Below are 17,408 nucleotides of genomic sequence, written 5' to 3'. Positions count from 1 at the left end.
GGCCAAACAAAGTAGTTTCGCTTTCACAACGAAGCACACAGCGTCTTCACGACATGGCGGCAGCAACAATACTACAGCGAGAATAAAAGTTACGCCTTCTTTCTTTGCGTGAACATTTGGGCGGCGTTATGCAAATCTTCCCACATAGTGACGTAGACATGTGGGGGCGTGTTAGAACGAGCCGTTTTAGGTAGGCGTGGTTGGATTTGAGACTTTAGTCTTTGCAACTTTACAGATCTTCTTTATGCACCAAGAGTTTGTAACTCTTCAAAGAGAAAGGAAAAATTGAAATCATATCATATGACCCCTTTAATTAAGTAGAAAAGTGTAAATATTGGTATATATATATTGATCAAACTGATAACATCTTAACACTTGAGTTTTCATGATACTGTGCATCCTTTTGAAAGGAATGGATTTATTGCAATGGATACAAAAATTGACTGTTCCATAAAGGTTTATTTGTTAAATTTTTTTTAATAAATACTTTTATTCAGCAAGGACGCATTCAATTAACCAAAAGTGACAGTAAAGACTTTTACATAAAAAAAACAACTTTCTATTAAAGAATCCTGAAAAGAAAATGTCACAGAATCCACAAAAATATTAAGCAGCACAACTAATAATATTTAAGACATGTTTCTTGAGCACCAAATCAGCATATTAGAGTGATTTCTGAAGTAACATGTGACACTGAAGACTGGAGTAAATGAGAGAGCATGCGGCTTGTATGTTCAAGATGCAGGCTAAGTGGTTGTTTTAATAAAATAGCCTACATGTATGACGTGGCAACCTTCAAAACAGACATACATGACAGTTGTTCATTATATCAAATATCAGAGAGAGAGAGAGAAATAAATATTAACAAATTGAATGAAAAAAAAACTAGACTATAGGCTTATTGTAGCTTCGTACATATGACAAACCCATGCAGAATTTGTTACAAATTATTAATTATCTATTTAATAACATGTAAAAATCTATTTAATAACATGTAATCCTCTTCTTTGAATGTCTCATGGTTATTTAAACACAGCTTTAAATAGCAAAAAAATCCATTCAGGTATTCCATTGATTAATGTTTTGTAATTGAGAGAAAAGCAGTTTGACAAGCTTCTTCCGATTCCTCCTTGTGTTTCGTCACTCTTTGGAGAACACCACATATATACCACTGCAACAGCGAGCCACAGATGTGCAGAACGGAGCGATGAAGATGTTAACCACACTCATCCACAGTGACCTCACACAGGGCAGGCAGCTATGAAACACCTGAATACAGGGCATCACACACCTATGGCAAGAGACAGTACTTTTCATTAAAACGTTTTATTGCATTGATGTAACAGATTTCATAAATAATCGCCAAAATGAGCGTACCAGATGTGCATACAGGCCAGTAGGGCAAAGAGACCCCCACAGAGACATGAGAGCGGAAGCACACACAGCGCTGTGAGGCAGCGGTAACCCCAGAGCCGCGCGGACTCGAAGCCGATGCTGCTGTACACCCACACGCGGTCGTAGCTGTGTGTGGAGACGGGCTCTGCCAAAACGTCGCTGAACTCTATCTAGTGTCACAATCAAGAGAAAGTTGGTGGCACTTTATTGATGGTCATGTTTTTTTCACTTATAACCTCCCACAAGAAGAGACAGTTGTGCTCACCTTCAAGTGTTTGTTGAGGCCACAGGGATCCCTGATCTCACCCTGAGTGAGGGACGATGTGGAGGAGAACTGTGGGGGAGGAGGCGGAGACGGGTGGATCTTCTTCACATCATCATCATATTCTTCGTCATCATCATCAATATTACACTCCACCAAATACTCGTCTGGCATCATATTTGACTGCAAAGCAGATCACACTCTTTGTGCAATTTCTTATACGCATCAGTGCAGAACCAAACAGTACAGTCGCCTATAGAGTATTTTTTTTTATTGAATAGGTTAGGTTTTTAGCATAACTGTGGGTTAAATGGTTTAGTTCCAGTAGAGAAACTACAGCAGTGGTTCTCAACATTTCTGACTGCTGGATATTTGCAAGATACCCACAAGATATTTCTGATACTTCTGTTACAATGACAGATGCTCATTTTGAAAAGTTTTATTTACAGAAACTTCGAGTGGCAATATAACTAAAATTAAATAAATAATTCAATTTTATATTCCAATAACGGAATATTGTTCATGGTTTACACTTTTTATTACCAATTTACATGACTTTTCTAGTTTGTAAATACATTGTTATTAAATAGCAATATCTAACCATGCAATAAAATTTTATATGATTGGGCTTTATATAGATTCATTATTAAAAAAAAAATGACTTAAGAATTTATTAATTCCTTTACTTTCCAGGCCTATAAATCGAAACTCTAAGATAGCGAGAACCTGGTTTTTAAGTAAAAATGGCAGGGAACAGATTTCAATGAGATAAATTATTTCAGTATATGTCTTGCTATTTTAGCTGTTCTTGCTGATTTTTAACCTTGTTTTGTCTTATTTTCAATTATTTTGAGCCATCTTGCATCCCCGGCTTTGGAAGTGTGCTGCTGAGGCCTCCTATTGGGTCCCAGCCCCACTGAACTACAAGCACATGTGACAAATATAAACTCAAATCAGACAAGACACACCCTGGCAACTCCTGCTTACTATTATTATTCACTCATTATAGCACATCATATTGTAATACTACATGTCTACTGAGAAGTGATGAAATGAACTCATCAGTACAGTATGGATGTAAATGTAACCATCATTTCATATCAATTTGTTAAAAAAATTAACCTAAAAGTATTTTGTTATTAAAACAATAAAAAAAAAAAACCCAGAAAGACTGCATTTAATTTTTAATAATAAATAAACATGATTATTATTATTATATGTTTATATTATTTAATTAAGAATTACCCATGAATGCTATGCAAAATAATTTAAGCAATTATGAATATTTATCACTTACCCTGTTCAACAGTCCTGGTCCAAAAATAAACTGTAATTCTGTCCAGGTCAATAAAGCAAATTCAGCAAAAGCAACAGTTTTGATCTATCTGACAGACACTGATAATCTCCATACATTTTCTCGTTGTCCACATCTAACAGATGAATATGTGGCCTGTATCAAACTATTACAGGAGGGGACCGTCTTTCAGTGTGGAGGTGTGACCTCACTCTTTCTGCCTTGTGTTCTTTGCCATAGTCTAGTGTGTAGAAGTGTCTGTACCCAGTGAAGAATTAGCAGGCTGAGTATAGAGTTATTTTGGGGAGAGGAATGGAGGGCACCACTGATCAGGTTACAGGACAGGCTAACCCTCCTCACACGTGGCCAGTTTCCTCACATATCATCTCATATTTAAAACAATAATTTATAGTTTTTTAGAAAACATACAGTGGGCTTAAAAAATATTCACTTTAAAATGTCTGTCATTGTGTTATACATTGTATTACACAGTGTTGTTATTGTTAGGTAATAAATCATACTGTAATGATACTTGCTCATCTGAGTGGTGAGAAGAACCCGTCACTGTATGGAATAGAACACTGGTTACACGACCCAACTAGCATTTCAAGAGTAATTATTATGCATGATGAAACACGCGGCAAGCCAAAGGTATTTTAGAATCTATATAATTTATTTTGATATTATTGTAATCCACACATCAATGATGACATGATCTACCAGAGACACACACTGCTAAAGGGAATGCATGGGTGATGGGCTGAACGTTGAGGGAGATCAGTGACCAGGGGAACTAATGTGCAGCAAAGAGAAAGTGAGTGCCATTGCTCTTCCTGCGACTACATGTGCTATTTCACAGTTTGATCTTTTCTCCAGTCAGTTCTCTGGCTTCTCTGTTGGACAGTTCCTGAGCTGCTCTGAGTGGCACTTGTCTTCACAGTTGTCTTTCCAGTTTTTGTATGTGACAGAGAGAAAATGGAGCCGTAGGGGTAAAAGCGGCTACAGAGCTGCGCTTATTTTGGCCGCTCCACCTGTTCCCACACGAGACTATCCACGTCAGTGTGTTTGCATGCATGTGTGCTGGTTCCTTTATGATAGAATGCTTTTTAAAGACTAATACATTGTAATTCAAATAATTGTAAAAATAGCAATGCGATTAAATGTAAAAAAAAAAAAATGAAATAGCAAATGATACAAAAAACCCTAAATGAGTCTTCTAAAAAAGAAAAACTGGAGCATTTTAATATTCATCATGTCGTAGTCGTACCTTGAACTATTTGAGCTATGCAACAAAAAGCATTGAAAAAGAAAAACTAAACACAATGAAGTAGAATCTTGGTTGGCAAACATCTGAGGGTAACGTTGGCCTTCAAAAATCTCTTCCTACATTCAGGGTGACACGTCTATATCTAAAATAACAATGTGGACTCTGTCTGTCATGGACGTCATTCCCACAATTCACTTGTCCATCTGAATCTATGTGCTTTGAGGGACTCAACACTTGTTTTCTGGTACTCCATGAATACTTCATCAGCAGATACTTATGTTTCTCCAAATGAACACAGTCTACACTACAGTCAAAAACGTCAGACACATTGGACATCACTGCGATGAATGATTAGTTAGGAAGAGGGAGATTCTTGAATGAGGACCAGATTAACTGTTGTCAAAGCTAAAACACAAATACAACCAATAATAGGATCAATGACTTGGTCTCACGTGAAACAAAACCATATTCAGTCACTGTCAACTGAAATATTTTGAATACAATAAGGCATAAAGAGTACCATATATTGTATTTCTGGAAAAATAGATTCATATCTGTGATGAGTTTGCTGTTCCCCCACAACACCCATACTCAGATTCACTCATCTATCATCCCTTCCTCTCCCTCAGTCCTGTTGGTCTTGGGGTTTGAAGAGACCTCTGCTGCGCAGGCCGAAGCCTCCCTTCTTCACTGGAGGTCGAGCAGCAGCGGAGGGTACTGAAGGGACAGATGCGGGAGGAGAGGACGGAGGAGGGTTCGAACCCGAGGCTTCTAGAGGAGGCTGACGGGACAACAGCTCCTTAAACACGGAGTTCATCTGCCGACTGACCTCCTATGAGAAAGAGAGAAACGGTCATTATTACATAAGGATATCCGTTAGGGTTTACAAGTGCTAGCTCATGGATTGAAACTTACATTTATTGTCTAAGATAATATTCCTCCCATGTAGGCATGTAGGTAAGATATTTTTGGTATTTCTACTGTAATGACAAAGCTGCTTGTTTTTTGTTTACAAAGTGGAAATACATTAAATATATTAAATAAAAATGTATAAAACAATAATTATTAAATTCAGTAATTCCAGACATTTTAAAAACTGAATTTTACAGTAGTTCATGGGGTATTTTTACAGTTTAACAAATAGCAATTTCTACCTGATAAAATATTTTAGAGTTATAAAATAAAAGACAAAATAAAATATTCTAGAGACATAACTATAACTATGTATATTCATCATAGAAATTCCCATGACTTCTTAATATTTTATTAAGTTCAATGACTTTCCCAGATATAGAAATCACATTTATACCCCTTTTTATTTTAAAATAAAATAAAAGAATATGATGTTAGTTAATATCTAGATTTTTAGCTTTTAATGCATATTTAGTCTTATTTTAAATATTTTTAAGCCATCTTGCGGCCCCTGAGGAATTGCGTTGAGGCCCCCAGTGGGTCCCAGTCTCTCATTTAAGGAGTCGTTGAGGAGTTGATTCATTTAAATGATTGTACTTATGAGTGCTGAAATATGGCCAAAGAGACAAAAAAGAGATTTGAATATGGTTCAGTAGATAATTCAGATTTTTAAGCCTTCATACAGAACAATTTAGATTCATTATATAAATTACCATAACTGTTAAGATTTTAATTACATCTCCATGACTCTCCCAAGCCTGGGAAAAACAATTTAGCAATTTCCTAATATAGCCAGAATTTCCATAAGTGTGAAAACCCTGGTATGTATTCAAATATGGCATGGCCAGTTCAGGTTTGATGACTGATGTGCTAAATTTTACATATACAAATGAAATTTGAAAGCTACAATAAGATGGCAAGATTGTCAATGAATAATGATTTAAATTCTGTTCATCTCATAAAGCTATCATATGGCAAATTAACACATGAATATAGACCATGAGTCATAGGGCCTATTTTTCTGGGGCTTTACGGTTATTGTATGGTTCTTTTTGTTATTTTTCTAGCTTGACAGACCTTGCTTACTTGTATGTTTTCACTGCACATGGAGTTCTTCAAGACTCCTCATTCTCAGTGAATGAATACAGAACTTAAATTTTTGAGCATAGTATTCCTTCAGTGGAAATATCAGTAGAAGAATCAGACCTTGTCAATATGTACTGTCTGTCTGTCTGCTGGTCCTCCAACTGGCCTCAGACTGTCTAAAGTGTGTCTGCGCTCCTGATGACTGAAGAGAAAGAAGGACAGGCAAATAAGGGAATAAAAATGTTCAACTGCTTATAACAATACACTACAGTTCAAAGGTTTGTGGTCGGTAAGATTTTCTTTAAAGAAGTTTATGCTCACCAAGGCTGCACTTACTTGTTTCAGCTATCTGCCTTCTTTAGTGTAACAATTCACTGTTTCTCAGAAACAGAAATGAAGAAACGGTGAACTATTAAACTGAAGAAAGCAGATAGCTGAAACATTTATGATACAGTTTTTATCCTGTGCTTTAAAGAGATAGTTCCCCCAAAAATTAAAATTCTGTCATTAATTACTCACCCTCATGTCGTTCTAAACCCGTAAGACCTTCGTTCATCTTCGGAACACAAATTAAGATAATTTTTAGGTCTGCACGATAAATCGCATGCGATATTTACCGCTGATTAAAGAACCGGCTTTACTGACAAGATGCGCGTTAAATATCGCATGCGATTTATCGTGCAGCCCTAATAATTTTGATGAATTCCGAGAGCTCTCTGACCCTCCATGGACAGCAAGGGTACTACCACAATCAAGGTCCAGAAACGTAGCAAGGACATCGTTAAAATAATCCATGTGACATCAGGGGTTCAACCGTAATATTACGAAGCTACGAGAATACTTTTTGTGTGCAAAGAAAACAAAAAGAACAAATTTATTCAACAGTTTGTCTCCTCCTCGTCACCATGGCGCCATTTTGGAGAGTATCTGAGTATTCAGTATCTGAACGTAAACAACGTATGCTGTTCTGTGTCAGCAGTGCCACGCGGATACGTTGTTTACATTGTTTACGCTTTGATTTGAATGAAAACAACGTTTACGTGTGGTGCTGCATACGTTGTTTACGTTCAGTGGATACTCACTAACATGGTGCTATAGGGTGACGCGGAGGAGGCAAATTGTTGAATAAAGTCGTTATTATTGTTTTCTTTGCACACAAAAAGTATTCTCATAGCTTCGTAAAATTGCGGTTGAAACCCAGATGTCACATGGATTATTTTAACGATGTCCTTGCTACGTTTCTGAACCTTGATCATGGTAGTATCCTTGCTGTATATGAAAGGGTCAGAGAGCTCTCAGAATTCATCAAAAATATCTTAATTTGTGTTCTGAAGATGAATGTCTTACGGGTTTAGAACGACATGAGGATGAGTAATTAATGACAAAATTTTCATTTTTGGATGAACTATCCCTTTAAGGGAATTTTTTTAGAATGCAGACTTTTTTGAACTTTCTGATTAAAAATACAGTAAAAACAGAAATTGTGTTAAATTTTTATCATTTAAAATAACTATTTTCTATTTTAAGATATTTTAAAATTTATTTGTGTGATGACAAAGCTGAATTTTCAGAATAATTACTTACACTAGTCTTCAGTGTCACATGATCCTTCAGAAATCATTCTAATATGCTGATTTATTGCCCAGGAAACATTAATCATTATTGCCAATGTTGAAAATGTTTTATTTTTACAGGTACTTTTTTTCAGGATTAAAAAACAAGGATTATTCAGAATTATTTGACGAACTGAAACTTATTTTAAAACGGACATCTTTTAATTTTACTGACACTTTTGATCAATATAATGCATCCTTGCTAAATAAAAGTATTTATTTGCTTAAAAAAAAAAATCTTGTTGAAATTTTGATTTAGCATAAACACTGTTTTTGTCATCTCCAGAATAATTCTGTAAGCTCATTGAGGTTTAATGGTGGTCATACACACTCATACACAAGACCTTCAGCAGCTGGTACCATCAAAACGACACCGTCTGTTCTCCTACCCTGAGAATTGGCGTGCAACTGCAGTTGTCTGAGGAGGAAAGAGGAGTCGTCCCTCAGGCACCTGCAGGATCTTCCGGATGGGGCTTCCACTCCCACTCCCACTGTTGCCTCCACCCATACTGCTGCCTCCGCTGCCTGTCCTCTGCCGGCCAGGCAAAGACGCGCTGTCACTGTTCACTCTCATACTGGGGAATGACAGCAAACACGGTACAGTAAAGATCTCACTGGGCCTGTGACGAACATTCAAGGTCCATTATTATCAGCGGTCTCAGTGAATATACCGAGTGCTGTGTTCAGGCAGCTGCTGTTCGTCTGATAGGTTTCCTGTGCTGCCCCCTCTGCTGTCCTCCTTCTTCCCTCGTTCTTTACGCTCTGCCCTGAGGATGAGAAGACAGCAAGATGAGGTCGCCAAAGCTAGTGGTCAGGTTATTGCTACCAAGATATTGTTTAAAAAGTAAAGCAATATGTTTATCTATTATGATTTTCCTTAGTCACATGTCTCTGCAATGGTTTGCTAGACTTAGACACCATATCTAATTTGATGCAAACAAAAAACAGGGCTGAGGAACAGAATTACAGTCCGTTCAATGGGTCTCATAAATAATGCACAAGCAGAATTTCTGTGTAAATCAGTCATAAATCCATTCTTACGTAAATGGTTGCAGTGAATTGAATGTGACAATTTACGTTAGAATGGATTTAAAAATTGTGGTGCTTATTATGTTTTATGAACTGTACTTCTGTCCCTGACAGACTTGCTTGTGTCTGTGTCAGATTAAATATGGCATCTATTCTGAATAAAACTCTATTCATGACAGAACTAAATGATTTACTGTGCTTCTAATCAGTTACGTTTTCACATGGTAATATAAAAGCAGAATTAGTGCACAAATAATTAATCATCACAGTTGTTTTGGTTAGCAAATTATACTAATTAGCTCTGTTGCAAAAACCTAATGAGTTGCCTATAGAGGCAAGATTCATTACTGAGAGAATATTGATAAAAATAATTCAGAGTAATAGATTATTTCACCCAGTGTTTGTATGTGCTATGTACTTCTATACTTACACTACAGTTCAAAAGTTTGGGGTTGGTAAGGTTTAAAAAAAAAATCGTCTTTTTCGAAAGAATCGAAAGACTCTTTTGAAAGACTTTTGGCACTCTTGTGAACGCGCAGAGAAGACTAACAATTCCTTCTCTTCTGTGTCAAAGTCGTTATTTTTGTTTTCTTTGCACACAAAAAGTATTCTTGTAGCTTCATAACATTAATGATAAACCACTGATGACACATGGAATATTTTAACAATGTCCTTCCTTACTACCTTTCTGGCCCTTGAATGTGTCAGTTGCATTGGTGTCTATGCAGGGTCAGAAAGCTCTCGGATTTCATCAAAAATACCTTAATTTGTGTTCTGAAGATGAACGAAGGTCTCACGGGTTTGGAACGACATGAGGGTTGAGTAATTAATGACAGAATTTTCATTTTTGGGTGAACTATCCCTCTAAGTCGGGATGTTTTTTGAAACCTTGACTAGGTTTTGAAACAGAGCCACTGTAATAGTAACATTAATGAAACGTTTGAAGGAACCTCATCAAGTTTATAGTGAAGTTTATGTCTCACCCCTCTACCACACTGATGTACTTATGGGGGACCAGGCCTTTTACTCCTCCTACTTCCCCTCTCCACCAATCAGCAGAGGCCTTGCTGTGTAGTAGGAGGTGGTCACCCTGCTTGAATGACAGCTCGGCTGCAGAGCGTGCAACATAATCAAACATGGCCACAGCCTCCCATTCTGCCCATACAATGCACACACACAAACACAAAATACAAACACAACACAAAGCATTTTGGCAACAAAAATGCCACATATGCCAAAATCCAACATGGAATGGCCACAATGCAACAACAGGACACAAAAACCCAGCATGGAACACACATAGACACATTTAGATAAGCAATTAATTACAACTTGAAAGGTTTAAAAAATATATTGGCATGATATATGTGTTGTGTTTTTTACCATCTTCACTGGGAAGATGTTCAGCGTCTCCCTCGCCCTCCTCTGTGATGGGTTCACTGGAAAAAGAGGTTGGAGTTACATGAAAGGAAAAAAAATCTGGTAAGAACTGCTCAAGGGAATATTTTGCTGGGTAAAAAATGCTGAATCCAGATGTAGAGGAGTTTGTTTCTTCATCAAAGAAATTTAGCATTACATCACTTGCTCACTACTGGATCCTCTGCAGTGAATGGGTGCCGTCAGAATAAGAGTCCAAACAGCTGATAAAAACGTCACAATAACCCACAAGTAATCCACATTACTGCAGTTTATCAAATAACATCTTGTGAAGTGAAAAGATGTTTTTGTAATAAACAAATCCATCATTAAGAGTTTTTAACTTCAAACTGTTGCTTCCGGCTAAAATACTAGTCCTCTATCCATAACATTGCTTTCTCCAGTCATCCAAAACAGTTCTAATCTAAACAAATATATCAGTGGATTTTGATGTGAGAGGACAAAAGGGGATGGACTTCTTCACTGGAGGAAGCGTTATTATGGATTATGAACTTGTGGTTTGGCCAGAAACTATGGTTTAAAGTTAAATGCATTAATGATGGATTTATTAAAAAACACACAGCTTTTCATTTCAAAAGATGTTAATTCATATGGACTGGAGTGTGGATTATTTGTAATGTTTTTATCAGCTGTTTGGACTCCCATTCACTCCAGAGGATTGACCAGTGAGCAAGTGATGTAATGCTAAATTTCTCCAAACCTGTTCTCATGAAGAAACAAACAAACAAACTATTTTTGATGGCCTGAAAGGTGAGTAAGTTTTTAGCACATTTTCATTTTTGGGTGAACTACTTCTTTAACTATTCTTCGAAAATTAAGATTTCTTTTTAGGACATCCAAAAATAACAGCAAAGGAGTTTGAAACAACAAGAGGCCGAGGAAATGATGACAGAATTGATATTTTTGGCTTAACTATCCCTTTAAGACTCACCAGTACTCCTGCTCTAGAGTCATGCATTTCTCATAGACGGGGCCCGGGAGTTCGGACGGCCCAGGGAAAATGCTCTCATGATGGATGATCATGGTCTTAACAAGGTCATTGATCTGAGGTGCCAGTGTCACTTCATCACCACCCATCTCCACCCCTCTGAGCAGACTGGGCCCGAAGCACACGGCCAGGTTATACGGCTGCATCATGTTCTCATCATTGTACTGAGAGACACTGAATAGACGCCAACAAAACAGGTTACGAACTGTATCACTGACCACCTTAAGCAGGTTTAGAACGATTACAAAGGCCTTTAAAAAAAAGAGACTCACTGATGAAGGAAGGCGAAGAGATACCGCATCACTATGACGACGGGTCTGGGGAAGGACGAGACTATGGTCTTTATCTGCGCTACTTTTTCTGTCATGTTTTCCATCTCTGAGAAGGATATAAAGTTGACAGAATTTAGTCAACATACTGGAATCAAAACTTTAAAAAACAGTAACTTATTAAATTAAACTATATTAAAGTGATATACATTACAATTAAAAAGTTTAAAGTCAGTAAGATTTTTTAAAGTTTCTGAAAGAGGGCTCATATGCTCACTATGGCTGTATGTATTTGATCAAAAATACAGTAAAAACAGCAATACTGTGAAATTTGATCATGATTTGAAAAAGCTGTTTTACATTTTAATATATTTTAAAATGTAATTTATTCCTTGTGATGGTAAAGCTGAAATCTCCAGTCTTCAGTGTCACATGATCCTTCAGAAATCATTCTAATATGCTGATTTGGTGCTCAAGAAACATTTATTATTATTATCAATGTTGAAAACAGCTGTGCTGCTTAATATATATATTTTGTAGAAACCATACAATTATTTTCAGGATTTTTAATGAATATAAAATGATCTACATTTTTTTTTTTTATATAAAATTCTAAATGTCTGTATTGTCACTTTTGATCATTGTGAGTCCTTATGGAATAAAAGTAATAATTAAATTTATTTTTAAAATTCTTGACATACTTTGAACAGTATTACCTTGTCACTGTTTGGTTAAAATTCACTGCAAATGCCACAGAAAAGTAACATTCTGAGAAATGCTCTTGCCTTAGTTGCTCGCAGATGCCACTATGGTTTGATATGTTGTTACCTAATGCAAATTATATGTCCAAATACTGTTTTGGGTGCCTGAAAGTGCACATAATCACACAGAAGCAGAGAGAACACATGAAAGGCATCTTACGGACACACTCCATGAGCTGGCTAAAGCTCTCCTCAGGGAACAGAGGTTTCTCTAGACCTCTGAAATAGAGCTTCAGAACCCCTGCCACTGAATCAATGTCACTCTCGCTGTCAGTGAGCGGGTCCTCTCCTGCAAAAAAAAACAAAAACAACAACCCAAGAAGAGTCAGAGAGACAGAAAAAAGGCCCTTTTTGTTTATAAATTCAATTAATATTTTGAAATATTCTATGATAATATATACTACTATTCAAAATGTTGAGGTTGGTAAGATATTTTAAGCTTTTTTTAAAAGAAGTCTCTTATGCTCACCAAGGCTGCATTTATTTGCATTTATAAAACCAGTAATATTTATTTGCAGTAAACCAGTAATGTTGTGAAATATTATTACAATTTAAAAAATATTTATGTAAACTGATGATTTGCAAATGTATACTTCTTGCTACAAATTTATGTTAATACACCTGTATTTATCAATTTGAACATGACTGTACCTCTTTCAAAGGCATCCCTGATATGATTGACTTCAGTCTGTGATCCAGGAACTCTAAAAATGCCTTCATGATGCAAACCTGTTTAAAAAAGCATCACATTCATATTCACACACACATAAATACTCAGTCCTTTATACTAATACTACTTCTTCATCATATGTGAATGTATTTCATTAACAAAAGTATTGTTTCATTATGTGTAAAACCTTTTTAATGAGGAAAAATGACAGAGCCCAACAATAACAATGAACAGTTTTACCGTGCAGATTGATAAAGCGAATGCAGCTCTCCACCACCAGGGGGATCTGTTGCCCAGAGCTCTGATAGAAAGAATGAAGGGAAATTGGAAAAAAAATGATGCACATCTAAATAGGACTGGAGTTGTATAGAGATCATGAAAGAAATAAAACAAAGATACATATGAAATACAGTGAACAAAGATAGAGACAAAGAGTGCAGAAGGGACAGAAATACATTTACCCACACAAACAGATGCACACAGATGCATGCGTGACAGGGGAAACAGCTGTACCTGAGTCCTCGACATCCGTCTCCTCCTTCTACAGTCACAGGCAGCCAAGCAAGGAAAGAAAGAGACAGGAGGAACGTATAAAGTAGTAGATTGTGTGGCATGACCAGAAGGAGTGTAACATGAAAAATGGGGAGAGAATAGCAAACAAAAGCAAAAGCAGTCAGAAAAAGGGGAGAAAAACCAGGGTGAGAGAGAAAGACAAAAGCAGAGAACAAGGAGTTTAGATGAAAAGCAACATATCAGGGATGCTCTGTTTTAATTTAGATCTGGTTGGATGGGAATAATGTGCTTAAAGAGTGCATTACATCAAAATTAGATTATTCCATGTATTCTTATTTATATGCTAGTGTACTCTTGACTTGGACACTGACAAAATACACTTTTAGCAGATAAATAAACTATTCGTCAAAAGTTTGGGATCAGAAAGTTTTATTAAAGCAAAAAAAGTTTTATTATGCATAGATGCATTAAATTGATCAAAAGTAAATGCTTTGTAACATTATAAATTCTTTTATTATTTCAAATGCTGTTTATCTCATTTACAAAAAAATAAATAAATAAATAAATAAAACCGCACAACTGCTTTCAACACTGAGAATAATAAAAATGTTTGTGAACAAATCAGCATATTAGAATAATTTCTGAAGGGTCATATAACACTGAAGACTGGAGTAATAGTATTGTAATAATATTTTACAATATTACTGTTTCTTTATTAATCTTATTACTGTATCTTGCCAACCCCAAACTTTTGAAGGTTGTGTACATTTAAATTGTTATCCTTTTTCTTACAGGAAAAAGACTGATGACTCATCCTGCACTACACAGATTTTTGTCCAATCAAATTCTCTCTAGAATAAGAAAGTCCCTCCCCAAAAAGCACTTCACTTTGTATTTATTTGTTTTTTAAAGGAACAATTTCTTGAACATATCTCACCCAAACACCAAAAATATAGGACACAAAACTATGCTTGTTACAAAATTTAGGATCTTTTAGTGTCAGAAACAACATGTTAGCTCAATGCCAACCATGTTTCTAAATCAGAATTCAATTCACTTAGCCAGAAAAATGTCCATTTTACTGGGCTGCACCCACTGATCAACCAATCGAGACAAAAAAAAGTGTTGTTGGCAAAGCAGTTCTGTGGCCCTGACTGCATTATCCAATTATTAGCGGTGTAACGAGAGTGCACATCTCATAGATTTACTGTCCACTTAAGATGAAGAGATACACCAGCCATTGCTAATGCAGGATGTAGAAGACACTGTTAGACACTCCACTACAATAGAATAAAAGTGTGAGAGAATGGAAGTGAGTGGACGAGAGGAGAAGGAAGTCGTTTCTCCAGGTGCAGAGAGCCAGATGGCAGAGCAGTGCTCTACAGGCCTGAGCTCCCAGGAATAGAGAGGAACAGAGAGAGACACGGTGGGAATCTCAGAGAATAGAGAGCACCCTGCTGAAACCACTAGCATGACTGCTCACCAGCATATGCTGTCTGGTGGATGCTGGCATCCCCAATAGGCTTCCTAAATAGCTTAACCAGTAAGATTACCACCGCTGACCAGCTTCACCAGAAAGACCATGCTGGTTGACCTATTTGACCTTCAATGTTTGCTATACTCAAAGCCAACCTTAATCAGCCTTGACTAGCATTGAAATGGAAAGTTGACATGAAAGTTCAAGCATCGACAACAGTGACTTGAGAGTGACATGCTATATTGATTTTGAATGTTTTTAGATGCTTTTTAAATTCACTTGTCACACTGCAGGACTACTTAAGTGAACTGCAAAAAAACGAAATGTTGATTTAAAATGGCGAAAAACGTACATAAAAATGTTTAAAATGTTTATTGGTAAAAAGTTTGGAATAATTTGAATTTTTTAAACGTTTTAAAAAGAGGTATCTCATGCTCACCGAGGCTGCATTTGTTTGATCAAAAACAGTAGTATTGTGAAATATTATTACAAATTACAATAACCATTTTCTCTTTTAATATATTTTAGAATGCAATTTATTCCTGTGGTTGAGTTGTTATTATTATTATTATTATTCAGCAAGGATGCATTAAATTGATAAACAGTGACAGTAACAGACATTTATAATGTTACAATCTATTTCAAATGAATGCTGTTCTTTTGAACTTTCTATTAATCAAAGAATCCCGAAAAAAATTAAATTATTAAGCAGCAAAAACTTAATTAACTAATAATTATTAATAATAACTGAGCAGCAAATAAGCATTTTAGAATGATTTGTGAAGGATCATGTCACAATGAAGACTGGAGTAATGATGCTGAAAATTAAACTTGCCATCACATTAAAGGGGTCATATGATGTTGCTAAAAAGAACATTATTTTGTGTATTTGGTGTAATGAAATGTGTTTATGCGGTTTAAGGTTCAAAAAACATTATTTTCCACATATTGTACATTATTGTTTCTCCTCTATGCCCCGCCTTTCTGAAATGCGTAAATTTTTACAAAGCTCATCGGTCTGAAAAGCAAGGTGTGCTGTGATTGGCCAGCTACCCAGTGCGTTGTGATTGGCCAACGATCCAGTTCGTTGTGATTGGCCGAATACCTCAAGCATGTGACGTGGAACAGTGTTGTAAATACAACTTAACCACTGATTTCTAGACGTGTCCTCTTTTGGAAGGCCAAACAAAGTAGTTTTGCTTTCACAACGAAACACACGGTGGGCTAGAGTGAGCGGAGGCCGGCTTGAGTGAGCGGTGGCGGGCGGGCTTGAGAACGGCACAGCCAGCGGATTCGACGAAGGAGCTTCCGGCGGGAAGAGAAAGGAAAAATTGAAATCGCATCATATGACCCCTTTAAAAACTTATATTTTACAACATATGAAAACAGCAAAACCATTCTTTGAACAGTTATTTTGAAACAATATTACTGTTTTTACTGTATTTTTGACCAAATACATGCAGCCTTGGTGAGCATAAGAGACTTTAAAAACACTTTTAAAAATCTGAATTATTCCAAACTCAACTGGTAGTGTAATTTGTTCCTTACACATTTATATTTTACGTATTTCTTAACTTATTATTAACTTATTTTTATTTAAAAGTTTCTTGTTAAAAATGGTTTGTGCACATTACTGGTCAACTACCCAAGTGCATGCTGGTCTAAGCTGGTCTTCTCAGCAGGGTGGATTGTTGGTGGTTTTCGAAGGACTCTGCTAATGAGCCAAGGACATCAAGTGCAGATAAGCAAGACAGCAAGAGTGACACCTCTTCGATGGTGCAGAATTTAGTGGGTATTATGCACAAGCTGTTATGACCTCTATGCTTTAACAGCTAGGGTATACACTCAAAAAAATCGAAAGTGTGAAGTCTGGAGTTCCCCAGCGCTATCAGAGAGCCACATCTTGAAAGTGCTCGGAGTCTTATTCTTAGTTGGTAAAACACTTTGTCAGCAGAGCAAATGAGAGTTAATCAAAGGAGGCATCATATGTGGCTAATAAAATCCCATATGCTTCTCTAGAAGCCACAAGTGTAATTTTAAAATCAAATACAGGGAGCTCCACCAATCACACAGAAACAGAAAAAGTGACAAAAGAGCACAAGAGCAACAACCCACTCTCATCACGATTATGTAAGATGTAATTAAGAAGTAAACTGATAAAGATGCACTTATACTCTCAAACTACTTATGGTATAATATTCATATCAAAATATTTAATAGACTACCTTATATAAAATTAATATACGTGCATGTATTTTATATGTAATTATTATATATTACATTATAATTCTATACAATTGACATATACATATACATATACATGAATATGTATATAAACATATACACACATATATACATATATATTTAATTATTTTATTTATTTATTAGCTAATTTATTTATATTAATATTTACACATGCATATGTGTATATATAT

At 36.2% G+C, this 17,408-nt stretch overlaps 2 protein-coding genes across 7 annotated transcripts in view; both read right to left on the bottom strand.

Annotated features, from left to right (window-relative positions):
• Positions 1-659: 659 nt before the first annotated feature.
• LOC107671977 (caveolin-2-like) lies at positions 660-3,200 on the bottom strand. Its single transcript, XM_016464995.1, has 4 exons — positions 2,955-3,200; positions 1,661-1,840; positions 1,378-1,565; positions 660-1,291 (listed from the first exon to the last, which is right to left on the bottom strand). The coding sequence occupies exons 2-4, from the start codon at positions 1,832-1,834 to the stop codon at positions 1,141-1,143; spliced, it is 513 nt and encodes a 170-aa protein (XP_016320481.1). The 5' UTR covers positions 1,835-1,840; positions 2,955-3,200; the 3' UTR covers positions 660-1,140.
• Positions 3,201-3,622: 422 nt separating this feature from the next.
• Positions 3,623-17,408, bottom strand: part of LOC107672018 (SLIT-ROBO Rho GTPase-activating protein 3-like) — a 38,332-nt gene continuing 24,546 nt past the window's right edge. For 4 of the 6 annotated variants that reach the window (XM_016465070.1, XM_016465071.1, XM_016465069.1 and 1 more), the window contains exons 14-24: positions 13,224-13,284; positions 12,965-13,042; positions 12,474-12,602; positions 11,556-11,661; positions 11,227-11,457; positions 10,242-10,297; positions 9,842-10,013; positions 8,501-8,596; positions 8,219-8,404; positions 6,337-6,418; positions 3,623-5,050 (exon numbers count right to left, since the gene is read on the bottom strand). In XM_016465070.1, the coding sequence (XP_016320556.1) occupies positions 4,844-5,050; positions 6,337-6,418; positions 8,219-8,404; positions 8,501-8,596; positions 9,842-10,013; positions 10,242-10,297; positions 11,227-11,457; positions 11,556-11,661; positions 12,474-12,602; positions 12,965-13,042; positions 13,224-13,284 (1,404 nt within the window). In that variant the 3' untranslated portion in view covers positions 3,623-4,843. Of the gene's footprint in view, positions 5,051-6,336; positions 6,419-8,218; positions 8,405-8,500; positions 8,597-9,841; positions 10,014-10,241; positions 10,298-11,226; positions 11,458-11,555; positions 11,662-12,473; positions 12,603-12,964; positions 13,043-13,223; positions 13,285-13,496; positions 13,525-17,408 lie in introns of all 6 variants that reach the window. The other 2 variants (XM_016465073.1, XM_016465072.1) reach the window with 2 other exon arrangements.

The sequence above is a fragment of the Sinocyclocheilus anshuiensis genome, unplaced genomic scaffold, assembly GCF_001515605.1.
Source record: "Sinocyclocheilus anshuiensis isolate Anshui unplaced genomic scaffold, SAMN03320099.WGS_v1.1 scaffold1053, whole genome shotgun sequence".
NCBI classification, from domain to species: Eukaryota; Metazoa; Chordata; class Actinopteri; order Cypriniformes; family Cyprinidae; genus Sinocyclocheilus; species Sinocyclocheilus anshuiensis.
Note: the sequence above shows the minus strand (reverse complement) of the source record. Positions and strands in the feature narration are given on the sequence as shown.

Excerpts from the sequence above, each read along its gene's own strand:
- LOC107671977 (XM_016464995.1), bottom strand. The coding sequence starts at position 1,834 with ATGATGCCAGACGAGTATTTGGTGGAGTGTAATATTGATGATGATGAC. Across the intron at positions 1,566-1,660 it reads GCCTCAACAAACACTTGAAG|ATAGAGTTCAGCGACGTTTT; the intron begins GTGAGCACAACT and ends TTGTGACACTAG. Across the intron at positions 1,292-1,377 it reads CTGGCCTGTATGCACATCTG|GTGTGTGATGCCCTGTATTC; the intron begins GTACGCTCATTT and ends CTCTTGCCATAG.